The sequence below is a fragment of the Chenopodium album genome, chromosome 18, assembly GCF_948465745.1.
Source record: "Chenopodium album chromosome 18, dcCheAlbu1.1, whole genome shotgun sequence".
NCBI classification, from domain to species: Eukaryota; Viridiplantae; Streptophyta; class Magnoliopsida; order Caryophyllales; family Amaranthaceae; genus Chenopodium; species Chenopodium album.
This window is the reverse complement of record NC_137851.1, coordinates 42,283,121-42,300,702: the sequence shown is the minus strand read 5'-3', so window position 1 is coordinate 42,300,702 and position 17,582 is coordinate 42,283,121. Positions and strand designations below refer to the sequence as shown.

At 34.9% G+C, this 17,582-nt stretch overlaps 1 protein-coding gene and 1 pseudogene across 2 annotated transcripts; one reads left to right on the top strand and one right to left on the bottom strand.

The window, feature by feature from the left end:
* The first annotated feature begins 6,952 nt into the window (after positions 1-6,952).
* LOC145590893 (uncharacterized) lies at positions 6,953-17,163 on the top strand. 2 transcript variants are annotated; one of them, XM_081647286.1, is made up of 4 exons: positions 6,953-7,103; positions 9,210-9,613; positions 11,042-11,101; positions 16,831-17,163. In XM_081647286.1, exons 2-3 carry the CDS (start codon positions 9,257-9,259, stop codon positions 11,069-11,071), a joined length of 387 nt encoding a protein of 128 aa, XP_081503412.1. In that variant the 5' UTR covers positions 6,953-7,103; positions 9,210-9,256; the 3' UTR covers positions 11,072-11,101; positions 16,831-17,163. The 2 variants fall into 2 exon arrangements, with proteins under 2 accessions (XP_081503412.1, XP_081503411.1); XM_081647285.1 differs by having other exon boundaries at positions 16,828-17,163.
* LOC145592161 (glutathione S-transferase TCHQD-like) lies at positions 11,740-15,365 on the bottom strand (annotated as a pseudogene).
* Positions 17,164-17,582: the final 419 nt, after the last annotated feature.

The window sequence follows — 17,582 nt, the reverse complement described above, 5'->3', positions numbered from 1 at the left end:
TTTATATAATTTGTTAAGTACTTTCTCTCTATTTAATTGCATCATTTGGACATTTTCACAATTTACACTTCTCTTTTAACCTTCTTTGTGATTTATCCGTTGGAAAAAAAATATAATTAAATATTATATTTTTTAATTTACTTAAATAATAACTAGTAATCATCTAATCATCAATAAATAATAACTATAATCAATAATCCATAAGTATATATTTCAATAACTATATAATTAATGACACACTACAAAAATTCGTTCTTGGTATGATATTGCATCATTTTTTTTGCCTTTTTGTCATTTTCGTATGGAAAATGTTAGTGTAAAATAGAAATGTATGTACAGATGATAAGTAAAAGGAAAGTATAATATAATACTGTAAAATAATGAAAAAAATAACCACAATAAGTCGAACTTTAGGTGATCTTTCAATATTAATTCAACTTTAATAAATTAAAAAATAAGTCTAACATTGATGTCTATATTCCATAAATAATTAAGTACTAGATTTTACTTATAACTGGTCAAACAAGTCATCATTTGACTTATACTATAATTAATTCTCAATTAAATAAGAATTGTATTAATTAAAAACAAAATATAGCTTAATATTAACTTTAAATACAAAAAAATTAAGGAAATTTTGTTTTTTACCACCTCACAAAAACACGAAAATCCCTTTTACCACCTTCCAAAAAAAAAGTATTACTTTACCACCAGATAAATTTCCAAAAATTTGGTATTACCACCACTTAACTGATTCCGTTTAGGAATCCGTTAAGTGGGCCCATAAAGCCACGTGTCGTGTTATTATTGGCCAAAAAATAAAAAAAATAAAAAAAACCTAAAACTACCCAGCCACCACCGCGCCACCACCGCCCTCCCCCAACCCACGACTGCCCCCCCGAACTTACCACCGGCGGCGCGGCTCCACCCCCTTCCCTCTCCCGCAACCGCAATCGACCCAAAAACCACCAACCCACAACCCTCAATGACCACGAATCCCCCCAAAACAGCCACGATTCCGGCCACAAATGGCCGAAATCGGCCGGTTAAGGCCACTCAGCCCCAAAACCGGTCGATTTCGGCCATTTGTGGCCGAAATCGTGACCGTATTAAGGAAGGAGGGTTTTGGGTTTGGTTGTTTTGGGGGGCGATACGGTTGCGGGAAAGGGAGGGGGAGGGTTCAGGTGGGTTGGGGCTGGTGGTGCGACGCGGGTGGTGGTTTCGGGGAAGGTTGTGGTGAGTTGGGGGGAAGGCGGCGGTGGCGCAGGGGTGGCGCTGTGGTGGTGGCTGGAGTAGTTTTAGTTTTTTTTTTTTTAATTTCTCTTTTTTTTTAACAAATAAAATGCTGACACGTGTTACTGTGGGCCACACTTAACGGAATTTTTGGATGGAAACCGTTAAGTGGTGGTAAAACCTATTTTCGTGTTTTTTATGAGGTGGTAAAGTAATACTTTTTTTTTAGAGGTGGTAAAAGAGATTTTCGTGTTTTTGTGAGGTGGTAAAAAACAAAATTTCCAAAAATTAATTTTAATTATGATAAATAATTTTTTTAAAAGACTAGGGTGTCGGGTTTGGTGTGGAGGGCTGGGTGGTCATAAGTTTGTCTCGACTATGGTGGGTGGGAATTGTGTGGGTTTGATCGATCGGCTAGGTTGAGGCTATGTGGGAGTTCGCTGCATAAGTGTGGGTTGAGAGTAAGGGTTGGGCTTTGGTTGGGAATTCGCCACATAAGCGAGGTTCGAGAGTTAGAGTTAAGGTTTGGGTGGGTGTTCGCTGGACTGGTTGGGACACTAGGGTGTAAAGTTAAAATGTATCCAATAAAAGGAACCGATGTAGTATATTAGAGCAAATCCTATAGTAAGCTAATTAGCTAATTAGTTTTTTAGGCTACAAAAGATTTTAAAGCTAATTTCTTTTGTAGCTAGTTTGTGCCCTGGTTACTAGCTTGTGGTGTTTGCTAGAGAGAAGAAGAATATGTCATGCATGCGTTAAAGAATTGCAGTTTAGCCCGATCAATTTGGAGTAAGTGCAATTATTCTGTGATTTTGTCTCACTCTCTTTGTAGTATGGGTGACTGGCGGGAGCACTATTTTGGTAATTTTGGGGAGGATATGGTGAGTTTAATTACCATGTGTTTCAGGGTTTTCTGTGTCATGCGGGAGAGTTACAACACCAAGACTGGAATCAGCTACCTGTATTTGCAAATCAACGGGAGACTCCGGGTGATTGGAGCTCCACCTCCGACGATCAAGTTAGAACGTGTTCGGATAAGGTCAAAGAGTGTGGAAAAGGTAAAAGTGAGATCTTCTCGGATTCCGAGATCATGTGTTTTCTCTGATGTGAGATAATTCAGATGTTTGTAATAAATGAACGTGCCCCAGAAATGGGGGAAATCTCCCTATTTATAGGGTCATCGGAAATTGTGTCCCTACCTAGGTTACGAAAACCTAGGACTGATGAGTTGCGTCGTTTTGTGGCTTTCTCGGAAATTGGGCCACGAAGGCCGCCTTTTTTCCCAATAACTGGGAGGAACACGTGTCGTCGTGTCGGAGGGGGATTGGTCCACTTGGAACCTTCTAGGGTGACACGTGTCGACTTCTGATAGTGTAATACCCCGTATTTTTATGTATTTTTATAAAGTATTTAAGTATTAATAAAATGTATTAATATGTGCTCAATTATTTTAATTAAATATTTTTAAGGGTTAAAATATTTAAATATAAGGTTTTATAAAAGTAAAATATATTTTGGGCCAAATATTTATTAATTATTGGGTAATGTTAATTATTCCTACATACTCTTATTGGAATAACCCATTCCAAAACCCATAACTTAAGCCCTATCCCATAACTAAAGCCCACATTTTTATAAGCCAAAATTTAACCCTACACTCTCTACTCTATAAATACCCCATGAATCCCCAAAATTTCCCACACAAAAAGGTTAGTCTTATTTTCTTTCTCCTTTGTTTTATTAATTTGTGTAATTATAATTATTGATTTAAGGGTTTTGATTTTATTGTTCGAAATTAATTTAATTAGTATCAAATTTTATTTTTAATGATTAAACTTTATAATTTCAGATTTAATAATTGTCATAATTTTCAGATTTTGTAAATTTTATAACCTAGGGTTTTTAATTATTGAAAATCATGATTTCAGGGTTTTTATGAATAATTGATTTAGGGCTTTTATAGTAATGATATCTTGAAATTTTGGTGATTATAACTACTGATTAGTTTAACTTAATTCCAGATTACTTTGAACACGTAAATTCGTGTTTTAATTTTTAGATTTTCGTTCGTTAATATTAATCCCGTTTTAATCCCGACCAGGTTCTGAACTCATCCGATTTTGACAAAAAAAGTAGTGTTTTCCATGTGGAAACAACGTTTTAAGATGTAATGATACCTTCTCGTGGTCAAATTCAGCCTCTAAATATGATTTTCGGGCAGTTTTTGATTTTTAACGAAGTTTTTTTTATGCTTTAAATTTATCCTTGAGTTTAAAGGGTAAGAGATAATTTAATGTTTCTATGGATAATTTAAGTATAAAGATGTATTTTGAGGAAGTTTTAAAGGGTTTTTGATTAGTTTAAAATGCTGAAATTTTATTTAAAGTAGTATAATTGTGATTTTAATAAAAGGGTGTGATTACCCATTAAAAAAGAGTTTAATTAGGGGTTTTTAAATAATTTTCAGATTATTTTAAATAGTTTAAAGTGAGTTTAAGTTGCTGGAAATTGTGTATACAAGGGTAATTTATTTAGTATTATTGTCCCTTTATGTAGGAGACTTGGTTCGGGAATTGTTGTAGAGTACTCGGTTATTTTAATGGCTTAATTGAGGTACGTTCGCGTACTTAGAAAAATTATGTTGATGTAGTAGCATGCTAAATATGTTTGATTGATTACAAGTAGTATCATGCTAAGTTTGGAATGAAAATTATGATTTGGATGTTATTGGTGATTGGATTATGAAGCATGATTTATTTATGATGGATTATTGAATGAAAGATAATAGTTTGGAATATTATTTATGAACCACATATTTATTTATGGCATGTTAGAGAGCATGTTTAATTAAACTAAATGTATAATTTAGTTTGGAATATTGAAAAGGAATTTTATTATGGTTCATATGATTTTTATTGATGCTATAAGCATGAGGAAGGAGCTATTTAAGTGTCTTTGTACACGAGGAGTAAATTATATTTTGGTGCCTTAGTGCACTTAAGGTGTTTTTAACACCGAGGGATAGGAATTGTGGCGCTTTATGCGTTTAAGGTGTATTTGACACCGAGGTAGAACTAAAAAGGATTCAACATTAAATATTATGTGGTCACTAATTATTCAAGAATAAATCTGGTATATTTGAGTGTTTGAATAATTATTGTTGATTGAATTATTATGATTAGAGAGTCATCACCAAGTTTAATAAACTGTAAATAACGTAAAGTGAAAGAGATTACGCACCAAAACTCTTGGAACGTATATACCTTGAGTATGAACATATGGGGGGGAGTTATGGGGTTTTACATTTAACCATAACTTCTACTGGAGTACAGGACGCTGTACATTCCTTTTATTATTATTATGCGCAGGAATTCCGCCACCTATGTGTGGTTTTGATGCTGGCACGGTTAGCTCCCGTGTCAGTAACCTCAATTTATTTGGGGGAGGTTAGGAGGAAACCCGTTCGATGCGTAATCAACGCTAAATAAATTATGTAGGTGTCTAGTTGTAAAGTTTTATTGAATGATGTATGCTTGAAAAACAGGTACAACAAGGTAAGTTGAATGTGTGGTTAGGAAATCACATGTTAGTGTGTTAGTTACGCTTATGTACTCAGCTTTGCTGATTGTGTGTTTTGCGTGTTTGTTGGCCTTGTCTGTATCTTGGCCCTATGATGACCCATTTATAATGGAGAGTAGTGGAAACAAGTAGAGATAAGCTTTTCAGGTTATGAAGCATATTCATGATGGGCATGAGTGAAGAGCGAATCATGCTAGTTTCTATAAGTACATGATGTGTTTATCGCTTTAATTGATTATGATTTTATTTATATGCTCGACTAACGCCAAAGTTTTAAGTTGGTTTGGTTTTGATAAGGGCCTATAACGGTTCCAAGTTGTAGGTTGATTTTATTTTAACTTCGTTTGACTTTAGATTTGACTTTACTTTCGTTGGTTGACTTTTCAAGTTGACTTGGTTTGAATTGTTTTGAAATTAGTCTTCCGCTGTGTGTCTTTGATAGTTGCCTTAGCCGTTTTCACGGTGGCGGTAATGTCTTAGATATTCCTATTTAAAGTTTTAACAGAGCAAAATAGGTATTTTAAAAGAAAGGAATTTCTAGGGTGTTACAGATAGGGCCACGTGTCATGGGTAATTTTACTCAAAACACCATGTGTTGGGCTATGTGGGGGCGCAAGGAACAAATGGATGATTGAGGGTGAAAATTCGAATGTTGAACGAATTGTTGCCTATGCTTTAGAAATTAATACGAAGGGGCGTGAGCTGGGAAAATTAAATAACAAGGGGAATGGATGGGTGGAAATAGTGTTTGTGGGCGGGTCTCCTCTGGCATATGATGTGGATAAAATTATTGTTTGCTGGTGTTTTGGGGGAGGTGATGGGGAAGCGTGCAGTCTGCAGGAATAGTGAGGGGGTGATGCTTTGGGGAGCTACACTGTAGTGGAGTGAAAAATGAGACTAAGATTGCAGAGGTGAAAGCGGTATTTTAGGGCATGAAGATTGCGAGACACAAGGGTATGAGCTGCATTGGGATCGAGAGTGATTATTTGGTGGTAATTGAGGCAATGAGGAAGCGTTTGTATGACTCTAGTTTCTTTCATCTGATTATAAAGGATATTCTAGATTTTTTTATTCTAATTTTACTAGTGTTTCATGGTCTTTTGTAAAGCGAGGGGGTAATAATGTAGTACACAAATTGACTCACTTTCAACCATGGGAGTTTGGCCAACGGGTGTGGAGGGATGTAATGCCTTCTCGCATTTTGGAAATTTCTTCGGTTGACCTAGATGGTTTTTTTTTTTTTTTTTTTTTTTTTTTTTTTTTTAAATATTAAAGTTGTCACTTCCAAAGTTATTCTCTAACAATTTTCCGTTTTACATAGAACACTAACCAACTCATACAATTAACTAACTCATACAACTCTACACTTGCTAGTTTGCAACTGCATTTATTACAAAATGTAGGTGACCGTATGATGTTAAACCGTAAAGGTAACACTACCTATACAATTGCATAATTCACACTTCACACGACACTATTAATTTGCTATAATGGCCACGACAAAAGAGTCATCCTAACCACAATTTTTTTGAGGAAAACTCATCCTAAACACATTTAACACATGATAACTTGTGATTGACTTATGTTACTCTCTCCGTGTTTTTTTTAAGTGTTCCAGTTTGACCGGCACATAGTTTTAGGCGATTTAATTGACTTAAATAAAATAACAGGTAAGTGGGGTAGTTAGAGTATTAAAAATTGTAAAAGTAGATAGTGAGGTTAATAGTTTATTGAAAAGTAATGAATGTGAGAGGAAAGATATAATAATAAAAAAAAGTAGTAATGGGTTTGGGTGGGGACCATGAGAGGAGAGATATATAATATTTTAATGTAGTTTTTTCCAAAAGAGGAAGTGTAACACTTATTAAAACACGGTCGGATTTGTTAAGTGTAACACTTATAAAACACGGAGGGAATACCAAACTTTCCTTTCGTTTGTTGTAAACTCAGTTTAATTAATGTAATTTTAGTTGTTTTTAAATTTTTTTTTAAAAAAAATAAAAAAAATTTACAAATAAATTATACAAGTAAAGATAAACTAATATTCCGTACTTTTTAAAACAGGTTTATTCTAAACCCTTAAATAATTGGATGATCATATTAAGACTGAGCCCATTTATGTATTAGACGGATCAAACCCTTTAATAACTGTGGCGGGTCATAGGGATCCAAGGCGTCCAACCCATAGAATTGATTAGTGAGATATCCATTGAAGCGCATTCAACGTTCTCCATTGAAGCGCAGTTGGCGTGAATCTAGTTCTTGTATCCCTCATTGAAGCAACCTCTGAGGTAAGTTGTTTGCATTTGTTATCATCATAAAAAACCCCTAAAGTTATGAATCAAATATCCCTAAATTTTGTTTGCTCATGTATTGCACAACACTTTAATGTTAGGATTCAACTGAGCTCTTTTCCCTCCTGCCCTGCCTCAGTATTCAGACTGTTGAATAAATAATTTTCATATAAAATACCTTGAATTTGGGATAAGTTTCATTTTCATGAGCATGTTTGAAGCTATCTTAATTACAGTTCATGTGACATGATATGAAACACTATCTTAATTGTATTGCTAAATTCAAAGATAAACATATAACTTTTCTATTAATTTGTATTTCAAGAGAGGGGGGTTGATTAGTTAGATTGTAGTTTTAATTATTTTCATGACCAGGAAAAAGTATTATGAAAGATTGGTATACTAGATAATAGATTATACTAAATTTAATTAATGACCAGGAAGAAGTATTATGAAAGATTGTAGTTCTAATATATAATCGCCATTCTGACCCGACAATTGGATTATTCCTCATTGCCCTGGATGATGTATCTATCACTGATTATGCCCGAACAAATAGTTAGGCACACTAGATTCTGATTCAAGATTGTAAATTACAGTTAAGCCTGTTCATTTTGTTCAATAACAGGCTATAATATGCTTATAGCCTTAGTCACTTAGTGCCTTACACTATGTATTCAGATTGTTCAATAATTTTACAAGATTGTTTAGCTCCTTCTTGCTTTGGTATTTTAGTGCAGAGTGATTACCAACAATGTATCTTGCCTTCCAGCCACTTGTTTGAGACAGTAGTGGACATCTAATATAGCCTTCCAGACCCCGTTTGATTCTTCCTGAGTTTTGAATCAAATTTTCAAGCATGAGATATGTAATATTCTGGATGCAACAGAGCCACTCTAAAATCTAGAGAACTTTGTTTTCCTACAGACTTCACCCCTTAATTCGTTCCACGGCTTCCACCTCACCCCAATTTTTTTCTACTTCTCCCCTCGGGACTTGGCTCCAATCCTCCAACCATGCTAGTAGTATATGTTGGGGTAGATTTAGCCATTTTCCAACTCCTGGACCGGTAATTGGACCCAGTCACTATTGTCAAATTCTAGGCTAATCTTGTTGAAAATTAGTTCATTACCTATCATTAGTTCTGTTTAGGATGAGTTGTGTTCAACCTCGTTTGTTCAAAGCTATTCTTGTGGTGTGGTGCTTTTTAGACTTTCATGTTGAGAGAATCCAACAAATAATCATACAAAGTAGAATGTTAGCTAGTACTTCGTATTAAGCTTGATTGATTAATAGTTTAGCCCTTTTTTTCTATGTTATATCGTCCATAATGCTGATGGTATACCTCTTTACTTCCTGTGTGACTTTCAGTTCTGAATAAAAATTGAAATGAGATTAATCTCTATCTAATACTGTATATTAAATACGGAGTAAAAAAATTTAAACGCTATTCTGATATTTAAACTCTATCTATTTAATATAAGTTGTTGTGAAGATTCAAACCTTTACTTTATTAGTGATTTTCTAAACTATAAAAAAACATGGTAGATAATTGAGTAGATTGTTAGATTAGAAAAGGTTTTAGGTTCATTGTAAATCAGTTGTATTGCTACCACATTTGTGATTTATAATCGGATTATAGTATTGTTAGTAGGTAGAAAATGGCTTATCTTTATACATATATGTGTCATGATTCCTATGGTATTGGGCAAAATTTGTCGCTCACAAGAGCAACAAGCTCTCCACCCCCCCTTCCGTTCTCCTAGTAGCATCTTCCTATTAGTCATGTGAGTAAGGTGAGATGCAGCTAAATATTCTATGTGGGTCCAAGCTTGCTCAATTTTGGTTTATATCAATCTATTATTCCAAGTGTAAATTATGATATACTTCGTATAATCATAATTTTGGGCGTGCAGGTTTAATTTTGTTCTCCTTTATGGTAATTAACTAATAGAAATATATAATGTTACTTTATTTATTAAGTCAAAAAAAAAATTGTGCAACTTACAAAGTTTTCTATGGGAAATTTATATGATATTAATGTCCAAAAGACGTCAAAATTACAGATTTATATTAACACGATAGGAACTTGCTGTCTTGCAGACCCAACTGTATAGGAGTGAAAGGAGGAAGAGGAGAGAAAATTGAGAATGTTGAAGTTCCTTTCAAAGGTGAAGCTAGAGTTCAACGCACTAGACTCCCGTGCAGGTGCGTGCATGGAGTTCTTAGCCCAGTGTAGCGCCGGAAAAGCCAGAGACTCAAACCCCAGTTGCCAAGTCGAAGTTAAGCGTCGCACCGATGATCACCCTCCTCAAATCAAGGTCACCTTCGTCAATGGTGTCGAGGAAGTTTTCGACGCTTCTAAAACCTCTGCTCAATCCATTCGTACTCTCATTCTCGATAAAGGTCAGTACCTTGAAACTGAGCAGATGTTTCGAGATGGTGGTCAAGGTTGGCCTGTCCATATTCCTGAGGAAGAGCTTCGTGAACCTACTCCTAGTATCAAGGTATGATTTGGGTTCTTGTTGTTTTGTTCCGGGTTTGTAGTTTTTCTTTCAAGCATTTTGTCGAACACCTTATGGGCATGTTTTTGATGGATGCAATTATGTTTATTTGGTATCAGTTGTGTTAGCAGTGGATTGATTTGTGTGTTTAAGAACCATTTGGGTCAAATTAGGTAATTTTGCCTCTAAAAAAAAGAAGTTATATTTGTTCTTTCGATGGATTAGGTAATGTTGTGATAAAGCATTTGAAATTTGGAGTATAAACAAATTTGAAATTTGGGAGCTTGAAAATTTTGTTCACTTGGAAAGCAGCCTTGAATTGATGTGGTGAAGTAGTGCCTTATGCTGGTAGTTCAACTTGATGTAATTGGTCCTCTGCAGGTTTTACCTCTAGTGTGTAGTTAGTCATTTCTACATTCATTATAGCTCAACTTGAATTTTAATTGATCCCTGCCCTGCCTAGATTATAATCAATGTAAGAGCTTTCTTTTTCTTGTAATGCTTGATAGTAAATTCTCTGTATGGGAGAACATATTGTGTCTCGGCAAAGGTGGGAGGAAGAATAGGATAGCTGTTTTTTTCATCACGTTCATGGTTTAGAAAAGTGTGTTGCCAATTACGAACTGCTGATCTAATGTATTACATGGTTGTATGTTTGTTACCCCATGTGGCTATGAGCTTTAACTTACCTGAGATACTTGAAGAGTTCAGTAAGTCATGGCTTATATTATTGCTGCTGATGCTGTTGTACATTAGTAGCTAACCCAGTTGTTTACTTTGGTCCTTGAGTGAGCCATTAGAAACTCAGATGGTAAGAACTAATAAAAAATGTGAATTTGCTAGAATATCTTGGTGCATTGGTGCATGTGGTTATATTTCTTCCTCCCTGTTTATCCTAATCTGGATTGCTTTGGGCCCTAAACTTTATATAAATACAAATGAAAAGGAATGATAAACAACTTAATATGGGCTTATTGCACTTGCATTGACGTAGTAACGAGTCGATGGCCTGGTGCTTGCTTTAACAATTATTGTTGGCTTGGTAGTTGGTATGAGATATCTCTTTTTGTTTTAACATTTAGCATACTTGGTCTTTGCCTTGCTGCTTTTATTTCAGCTCGAATCATATTAGCAATTTATTCTGCTTCATGTTTGTATGAAAGCAACTTAAATTCTGATAATGCTGGATTATGGTAATTCAGAGCATTACTGAAAAGTAAATAAAGATTCCATGCTAATTATTGTTTCATTAAAGTCTAAGAGGTTAAGGTGCATTATTGAAAATTGTTTTTCCAGAGAACAATGGTGATGCAGCTCAAGAAATGACGTTTTTTCTGTTTTATGTTAGTATTTGTTCTATGATCTTGTACACTTCCTTTCCCTCTTCATCATTTAGGATATAATTCTTGCTTTTCTTTTTTGTTCTTGCAGCCTAGAAAAGCAGAAGACAAAAAGCAATAATAGCTCCTCCTTGAAAAGCTAACTATATCAGTGAGTTTTGAATATCTCTTTCCTCATAATACGTTGTTTTCATGGAAAGTCATTCTCTGCCATTCCTAATTGTGTAAATACAGTACATATTTACCGAAAACTTTGTTTCTTTCTTTTAGTCTAGTCTTCACTTCTTCCATCTTTTTAAATATACTAGGGGTCCGGCGGCTAGCCTCAATTGTGTGGGTGTTATGGTTAGTTGTAACACCGTTAAAACTCTTGGTAATTTGCTTTTTGATACTGAAAATCCTTATGATTTGGGGTTTTATTGGACTAATTCTTAGTGTTCATATATGAATATGCACACTAAATTTTGAAAAATAATAGTGTGCAGTAGTAGAAGTCTCACATAAGAACATTAATTAGAATGAAAGTAGTAGAATATACTTGGTTTCAACTTGTGTCGCACTCATATGTGAGATTGATGTGCTTGATATATGTATAAAATCTACATACACATATACATGTTACACCTACAAAATTGAGCAAAATGCAAAATGATTCAATATCAAAAGAGAAAATGGCTGAAATGTCTTCGGTACAACATAAACATATGGCTCCCTACCCAATTTATAACAATTAAAGAATAAATTCCTTCTATTTTATTATTTCCAAACCTCTGTACACTCAGTATTTCTTCAAAAGCTCCTCATATGGATATATCACCAGGATTTCATCAATGATCTTTGCCGCCTCCGATCATCAAAATACTTTCCGATCACCCTTTTGTATCCAGGCCTCTGTTGCACCATCTTCTAATACTCCACAATGTTTGGCCTAGTATTGTCCTCATTTTCTAATCCTAGGAGCACCAGAAAAGCTAATATCGAGATGAGCATAGCATTTTCCATGGTAAACTCTTCTCCCGCCAAGTAAGAAGTATTGCTCAATTGTGTTTCTATTTCTTCAAGAAGCCTAATTAAATGTGTTTTCACTCCTCCTTATTACCTCTATATCTTTCAACTTTTCTTTTGTGTCATATTCCTTTCTCAGCCTAAGGTGATAGGCACTTGCGAGATCAGACATCCTAGCAAAAAGTTTGTGAGTTCTGAAATATATAGCCTGTGTTTCCCAGGGATGTGAGAGAGCATGAAATATTTGGGGTTCTGCTCCTGGATTTTGTGCATACATTCTAGTTCTTCTCTGCTGGTGCAGAGGTTAATGCCATCCCCACCTGAAGTGATAACTGTTATCCTTTCTATGTACCTGCAAACCAAAGGAAAGGTCCATGGAATCAACTTTTCCACCCTTTCAACTCACAATAGAACTCACCAAAATTTTAAGTAAAACATAAAAGTTACAAGTGATTATTTATTTATTTGTTTATTTATTTTTATATATATCTTAAGTAACAAGATTGTGAATCATTTATCATTGAACTAATACCGTATCAGATTTCATATATATTTCAATTCAGTACCATGAAAATTCTTCAATATTGAATGAAAGTATGAAACTTTAGACCCATCTTTTAGAACGGAAAAGGAAACGGAAATCCTTTTCCCTTTTCTTTGAACAAAGTATACTTGTAGAATGAATGATATTATGAAGTATTTAATAGGCTGACATTCACAACAACTACAACAACAAGGCCTAATTTTTATAAACAATGTCAATAACAATGTCAGAGAAAAAAATGTTTATTAAAAGATTTTTTGTATTTTGCACCCAGAAATACCCTGTTTTGAACTAACCAGCCATTTTAATTTTTATTATAAAATACCTCCCAAAGAAAGACAACAAATTAGATTTCACCACCACTTAACACTTTCCGTCAAGAAAACCATTAAATCTAACATTTTACAAAAGTTTCTTCAATTTCCGTGCCAAAAACCTTAGATTTAATCCCCCAATTCACCCCTTTATACCCTGGATTTACCCCTATATGGCTATATCACATAATAAACAGTTAGGATTTACAGTTTTTTATTGTTATTTTTTTTTTTGTAAATTGTAGTTAAGTAGTTGCAAATTGAGGTATTTGGGATATTTTAGTGATTTTAGGTTCATTTAATGGAGATAATTGGAGATATGGGCTCCATGGATGAAAGTTGTGGCTGAAATGAGAAATTATTAATAAGTAGTGCCATACAAAGTTTTTGATAAAAAATTAATTCAGTACTGTTTTATTTGCCCAAAAGAGGGTAAGATGTAGGTATTGGAGTTTGCTTTTCCAACTTCTTTATTATGTGGTATACAGTTTGTCAGTGATATTAACGTGTCTAGAATGAGGCCTTTGGCTGTGCTTACATAGTTACCTCCTTAGGTATGTGAAGTTTTCTCTTGTTTTTTTTTCCTTCCCTTGCCCCCTCTCCTAACCTCCCCCCCAATGTCCTTCCTTCTGCCTCTTCATGGTTTGTTTGGATAGCTAAGTGGAAGGGAGGTAAGAAGAAGAGAGGGGGAGGAAAAGAAGAGGGGGGAGAAGGTAAGGTTACCTAGGAAGGATTTGGTTTATTAAAGAAGAGGAAGGGAAAATGCATTCTTTCATTTCCCTTCCCTTCCCTCTTACCAAATGGTATCAAACAAGGGTAGATAATGGAACCCTTGTTTTCCCTTCTCTTCTTACCCTCTAATTTCTCTATCGAACCAGTGTTGAAGAGGAACAGAAGAACCTGTATTAGACATTCAAGAAACTAACAAGTAGGGAAGCAAAATCAAATTTCCTTAAAAAAAATACTTGCAACTAATTTAAGGGGTAATAATAACAATGGCCTGAAAACCCACCAGCAAAAAAAAAAAAAAAAAAAAAAACCAAATTCTTCCATTTAGTGTCGAGTCCAAGGTCAATGGCATCAGGATCTCTGTCCAAGGTTTTTTGTGGAAGACATGTTTGCATTAAGCGCATGTTCTACCAACACACCAGCCAACATATTACCCTCCCTGTGCTTACAGGAGAAGATGACAACCCTGAATCCTCTCATCTGCCAAAATGATAGCACCCAAGTCAGGGTTATGAATTAGCTCAGGCCTCTCCAGCATATTCTTCAGAATGACGGCATCAGTTTCCGCGTCCTGAGTGTGAATATCTCTTATCCAGGCTCAAAGACTTCAAACTCTATCTTATAGTTATTAGTTCTGTGGCAATCAAAGAGGCAACCCTTAATTCAACATATAAACCAATGATCCACAAGTTTACAGCCCTTTTTCATTTCTGATTCAACCTCCCCTACTACCTTCAGCTGTAAACCCTCCGAATGGCATCTGCATTCAGCTTATAGAACCTAGGTGCCGAGGCTTCCGAGTCCAAGCTATTATCAGAACCCACAGTTGCACTACACTGATTTTACTTGAAATATTTCATCTTACTTGTAACATCACACTTTTGTTCCATATAATCTTAGCTATCGATATGAGAATGTTTTTGTATTCGTATCTCAGAAATCTAGCCTTGACTTCCCAGATTTCTGAGCCTACACTTTTATTATTCAAGCAAAGTATTTTCATACTCAAAGATAAGTTCTTTTTTTAGACTAATTTAAAGAGGGAAGATGTAGAACTGAACACTCATACTTTCAAGCCTAGCAAGAATCAATCTTTCGTAAGCATGAATTTGTCTGAATAGATATTGCTACACTGCTTCAAAGAAATAATATGCTATGATTTAACATATCTAAAGCATCATTAGTGGCGGAAAATAGGAAGAGGAAATTACAGTAAATGTGAATGATAAACACTTTTGAGAGGTATTTTCTCCAATCTAGGTTACTAAGCTAACCCAAAATACTCAATCAATAATCTCCATACCAATCTCTTCCTAATCTTCTTTTATTTATAGTACTACTCCTCTAACTCCCTTGTATTCCTCCTCAAGACACTACTAATAGAATCATATTGCACTACCCAATATGTCTCTTCCCCTTGCATCAATTCATTGCATAGAATCTCGTCCTTTTAGGAAATAAATGTTACCCTCCCCCCTCTTCTAGGACATCATCCAACTATAGCTCATCAGAGTGCGGTCCGGGATTTTTATTTTATTTTTTATTTTTTATTTATTTTTAATAGAGCTTTAATCTAAATATTTAATTGAGCTTAGCCTATCTTGGACATTGAAGAACCCTGGGCCTTTATTTAATTATCCAATCCCTGGCATAAGGCTTTACACTGATTCTATCTAGAGACTCTCACCCTCCTTTTTCGACTGCTTGCTAATCTCATAGAAGTCTCCAACAAACATCCAAGGTATATCAGGAAGAGAATTATTCTTAAACTTCCCTTGCCTTGCCTTAGAAAAACTAAGAGCATGCATGTCCTTCATAGCCATCAACAAAGTTTCTTTGTGTTCGGGAGTAGGATGAAAAAAATGAAGAACATAATCCAGTTAACATTGTCTTCCCGAACAACCAAACATTATTTCTCCTTCCAAACATCGATAAAACCTTGAACTCATCAAAGCCTAGCCCTGACAAAGCCTTCCCTTGCTTGAATCTCAAAGGATTTTATTTCTAGTATGACAATATAACAGACATTTGAGTCTTAACAAAGTTCCATTCATGAAGCACCCCTAGTATTCCACCCTTGGACTCTCATCATTACATTTTTGTTTGAAGGGGTTGTAACTTGTAAGGCCTCATCATAACCTGACAGTTGCTTCTCATAGGATAGAAATCTAAATCCAAATCTTTACTCCACCAAATCAGTGGTTTGAAGCTCGAAGGGGTCTACGTCATGTGAAGATTCTTCATCTTCATTCCTTGAAATTTGAAGTTTGACTTGATCAGCATTCCCATCCCCCTTCCTCTATCATGAAAGTTTTGAGATTTGAAAGTTATCCATTTTTGCTCTAATTGTATAGATATTGGAAAAGATAGATTGATGGGTTTTGGGAAAATGGTTAGAAGGATGATGATTAATGAATGTATTATTGGATCCAATTTAATCTAATCTTGGACCTTCATCAATCGACTCAGAAGGTTGTGAGCCAACTCTATTACACTGCCCTCCCGAGTCCCAAGGGCTAAATGTTATGGACCAAAAGGGAGGAGTAGGAAAAAAATTCTGATGCTTCAAGTAGGTTCAAAAGCCTTTACTGGGTCTTGAGAAAATTCTGATGAACTTCCCTCTTTAAACTTTTTGCATGTTATTTTAATGACAAACATCTATTTGTCTTCCAGACATTCTCAATCAAGAAATTTAAGTCTGAAATGTTAATACTCGAGCACTTTTTGCTAACATTAGTATAACAATGGTTGGGTTCTATGGCTTTGGAAATTCCAACAATGTATGCTAACTTTATCCTACTGGTTAGGTTGTACAAGAGGTTTATAGATTATGGATAGCTAAATAGCTTGTTGCAAACTTCTACTCCCTCTGTTTTTTAAAAATGCATCACTTGCATTTACACGGAGTTTTAGGAAAGTTATTTGCTTTAATATTATATTGTGCAAGTGGATGATTAATTTATTTTGATAAAAGTACAATGTGGGTCATGAAATAGATAGTATGTGAGAGAGATTGATTTATATAATTATATAAGTGGGGACCATGAAAGAGAGAAATGCTAAAATATTTTGGGCGAAGTATTATAGAAGAGAGAAATAATAAAATATAATTTAAAGTTACCAAAGATAGAAATGATACATGTAAAAAAAACACCCCAAAATGAAAAGTGATGCATTTAAAAAAAAAAACAGAGGGAGTATCATTCTTTTATTCTTACCACCTCTACACAGTATTGCCTCTTACATCATTGTTATTTATTTATCTATTTATTTATTTATTTTCAGCAGAGAAAAAGCCCGATGAGAGCAGGCAATCACATTGTGTAGCGCCTTAGCACAGAGGAAATCTGCTTTTAAAGATGGTTAAGCTTTTGAGAAGTATTTGTATGTTTGGAAATGTACCCTCTGGTGCCTGACTGATAGTGTTTTGGCGCAACAATTTCATGTCAATCACTTTACCTCAATATTGCCGTGTCAATGGTTGTATGATCTTATTTCACCTTTTCTCCTTTTACTACTCACAATTTTGATCTCGAATTGCACTTGAGCAGAATATCCTACACTTGGTGTAGCCTTGATGATTTATAATGTGAAACTTAGTAGGTGTTAGTTTTGGGATTTGCTCTTAGTTGTAAAGATAGATAATTAATAAATAGTCGGTAAATTAGCAATGCCATGCGAAGATTGTACTATTTTTGGATCAAGGTCAAGGAATCGTCAGACTGAAATAAAAAATGACCCAACCTAAACATAAAATCGCTCAACAGAACAAACTCATCCAATTATTTCGTTTGTGTTCCACTACACTGTCATATCTTATGCGTTTAATGATGTAAGAACTTATTCTACTCACCATTTCCTAAGGCTATAGCTTTTGTGAAACATAACAGACTCGATTTCCATTTCCTTCCATTCATCAGTACCTTCCTCTCCGAACAGAAAAGGAAAAAAAAATAAAGTTGTTCTTGAATCTGACATACTGTATTTGGGGCTATTTACCTTCAGCGGTAGTAATGATCAATGAACGGTGCAAGGAGTAG

What these genes read in the sequence shown, in the direction of transcription:
- LOC145590893 (XM_081647286.1), top strand. Translation starts at nt 9,257, where the DNA reads ATGTTGAAGTTCCTTTCAAAGGTGAAGCTAGAGTTCAACGCACTAGAC. An exon ending in AACCTACTCCTAGTATCAAG is followed by an intron (nt 9,614 to 11,041) that starts GTATGATTTGGG and finishes TTGTTCTTGCAG; the next exon opens with CCTAGAAAAGCAGAAGACAA.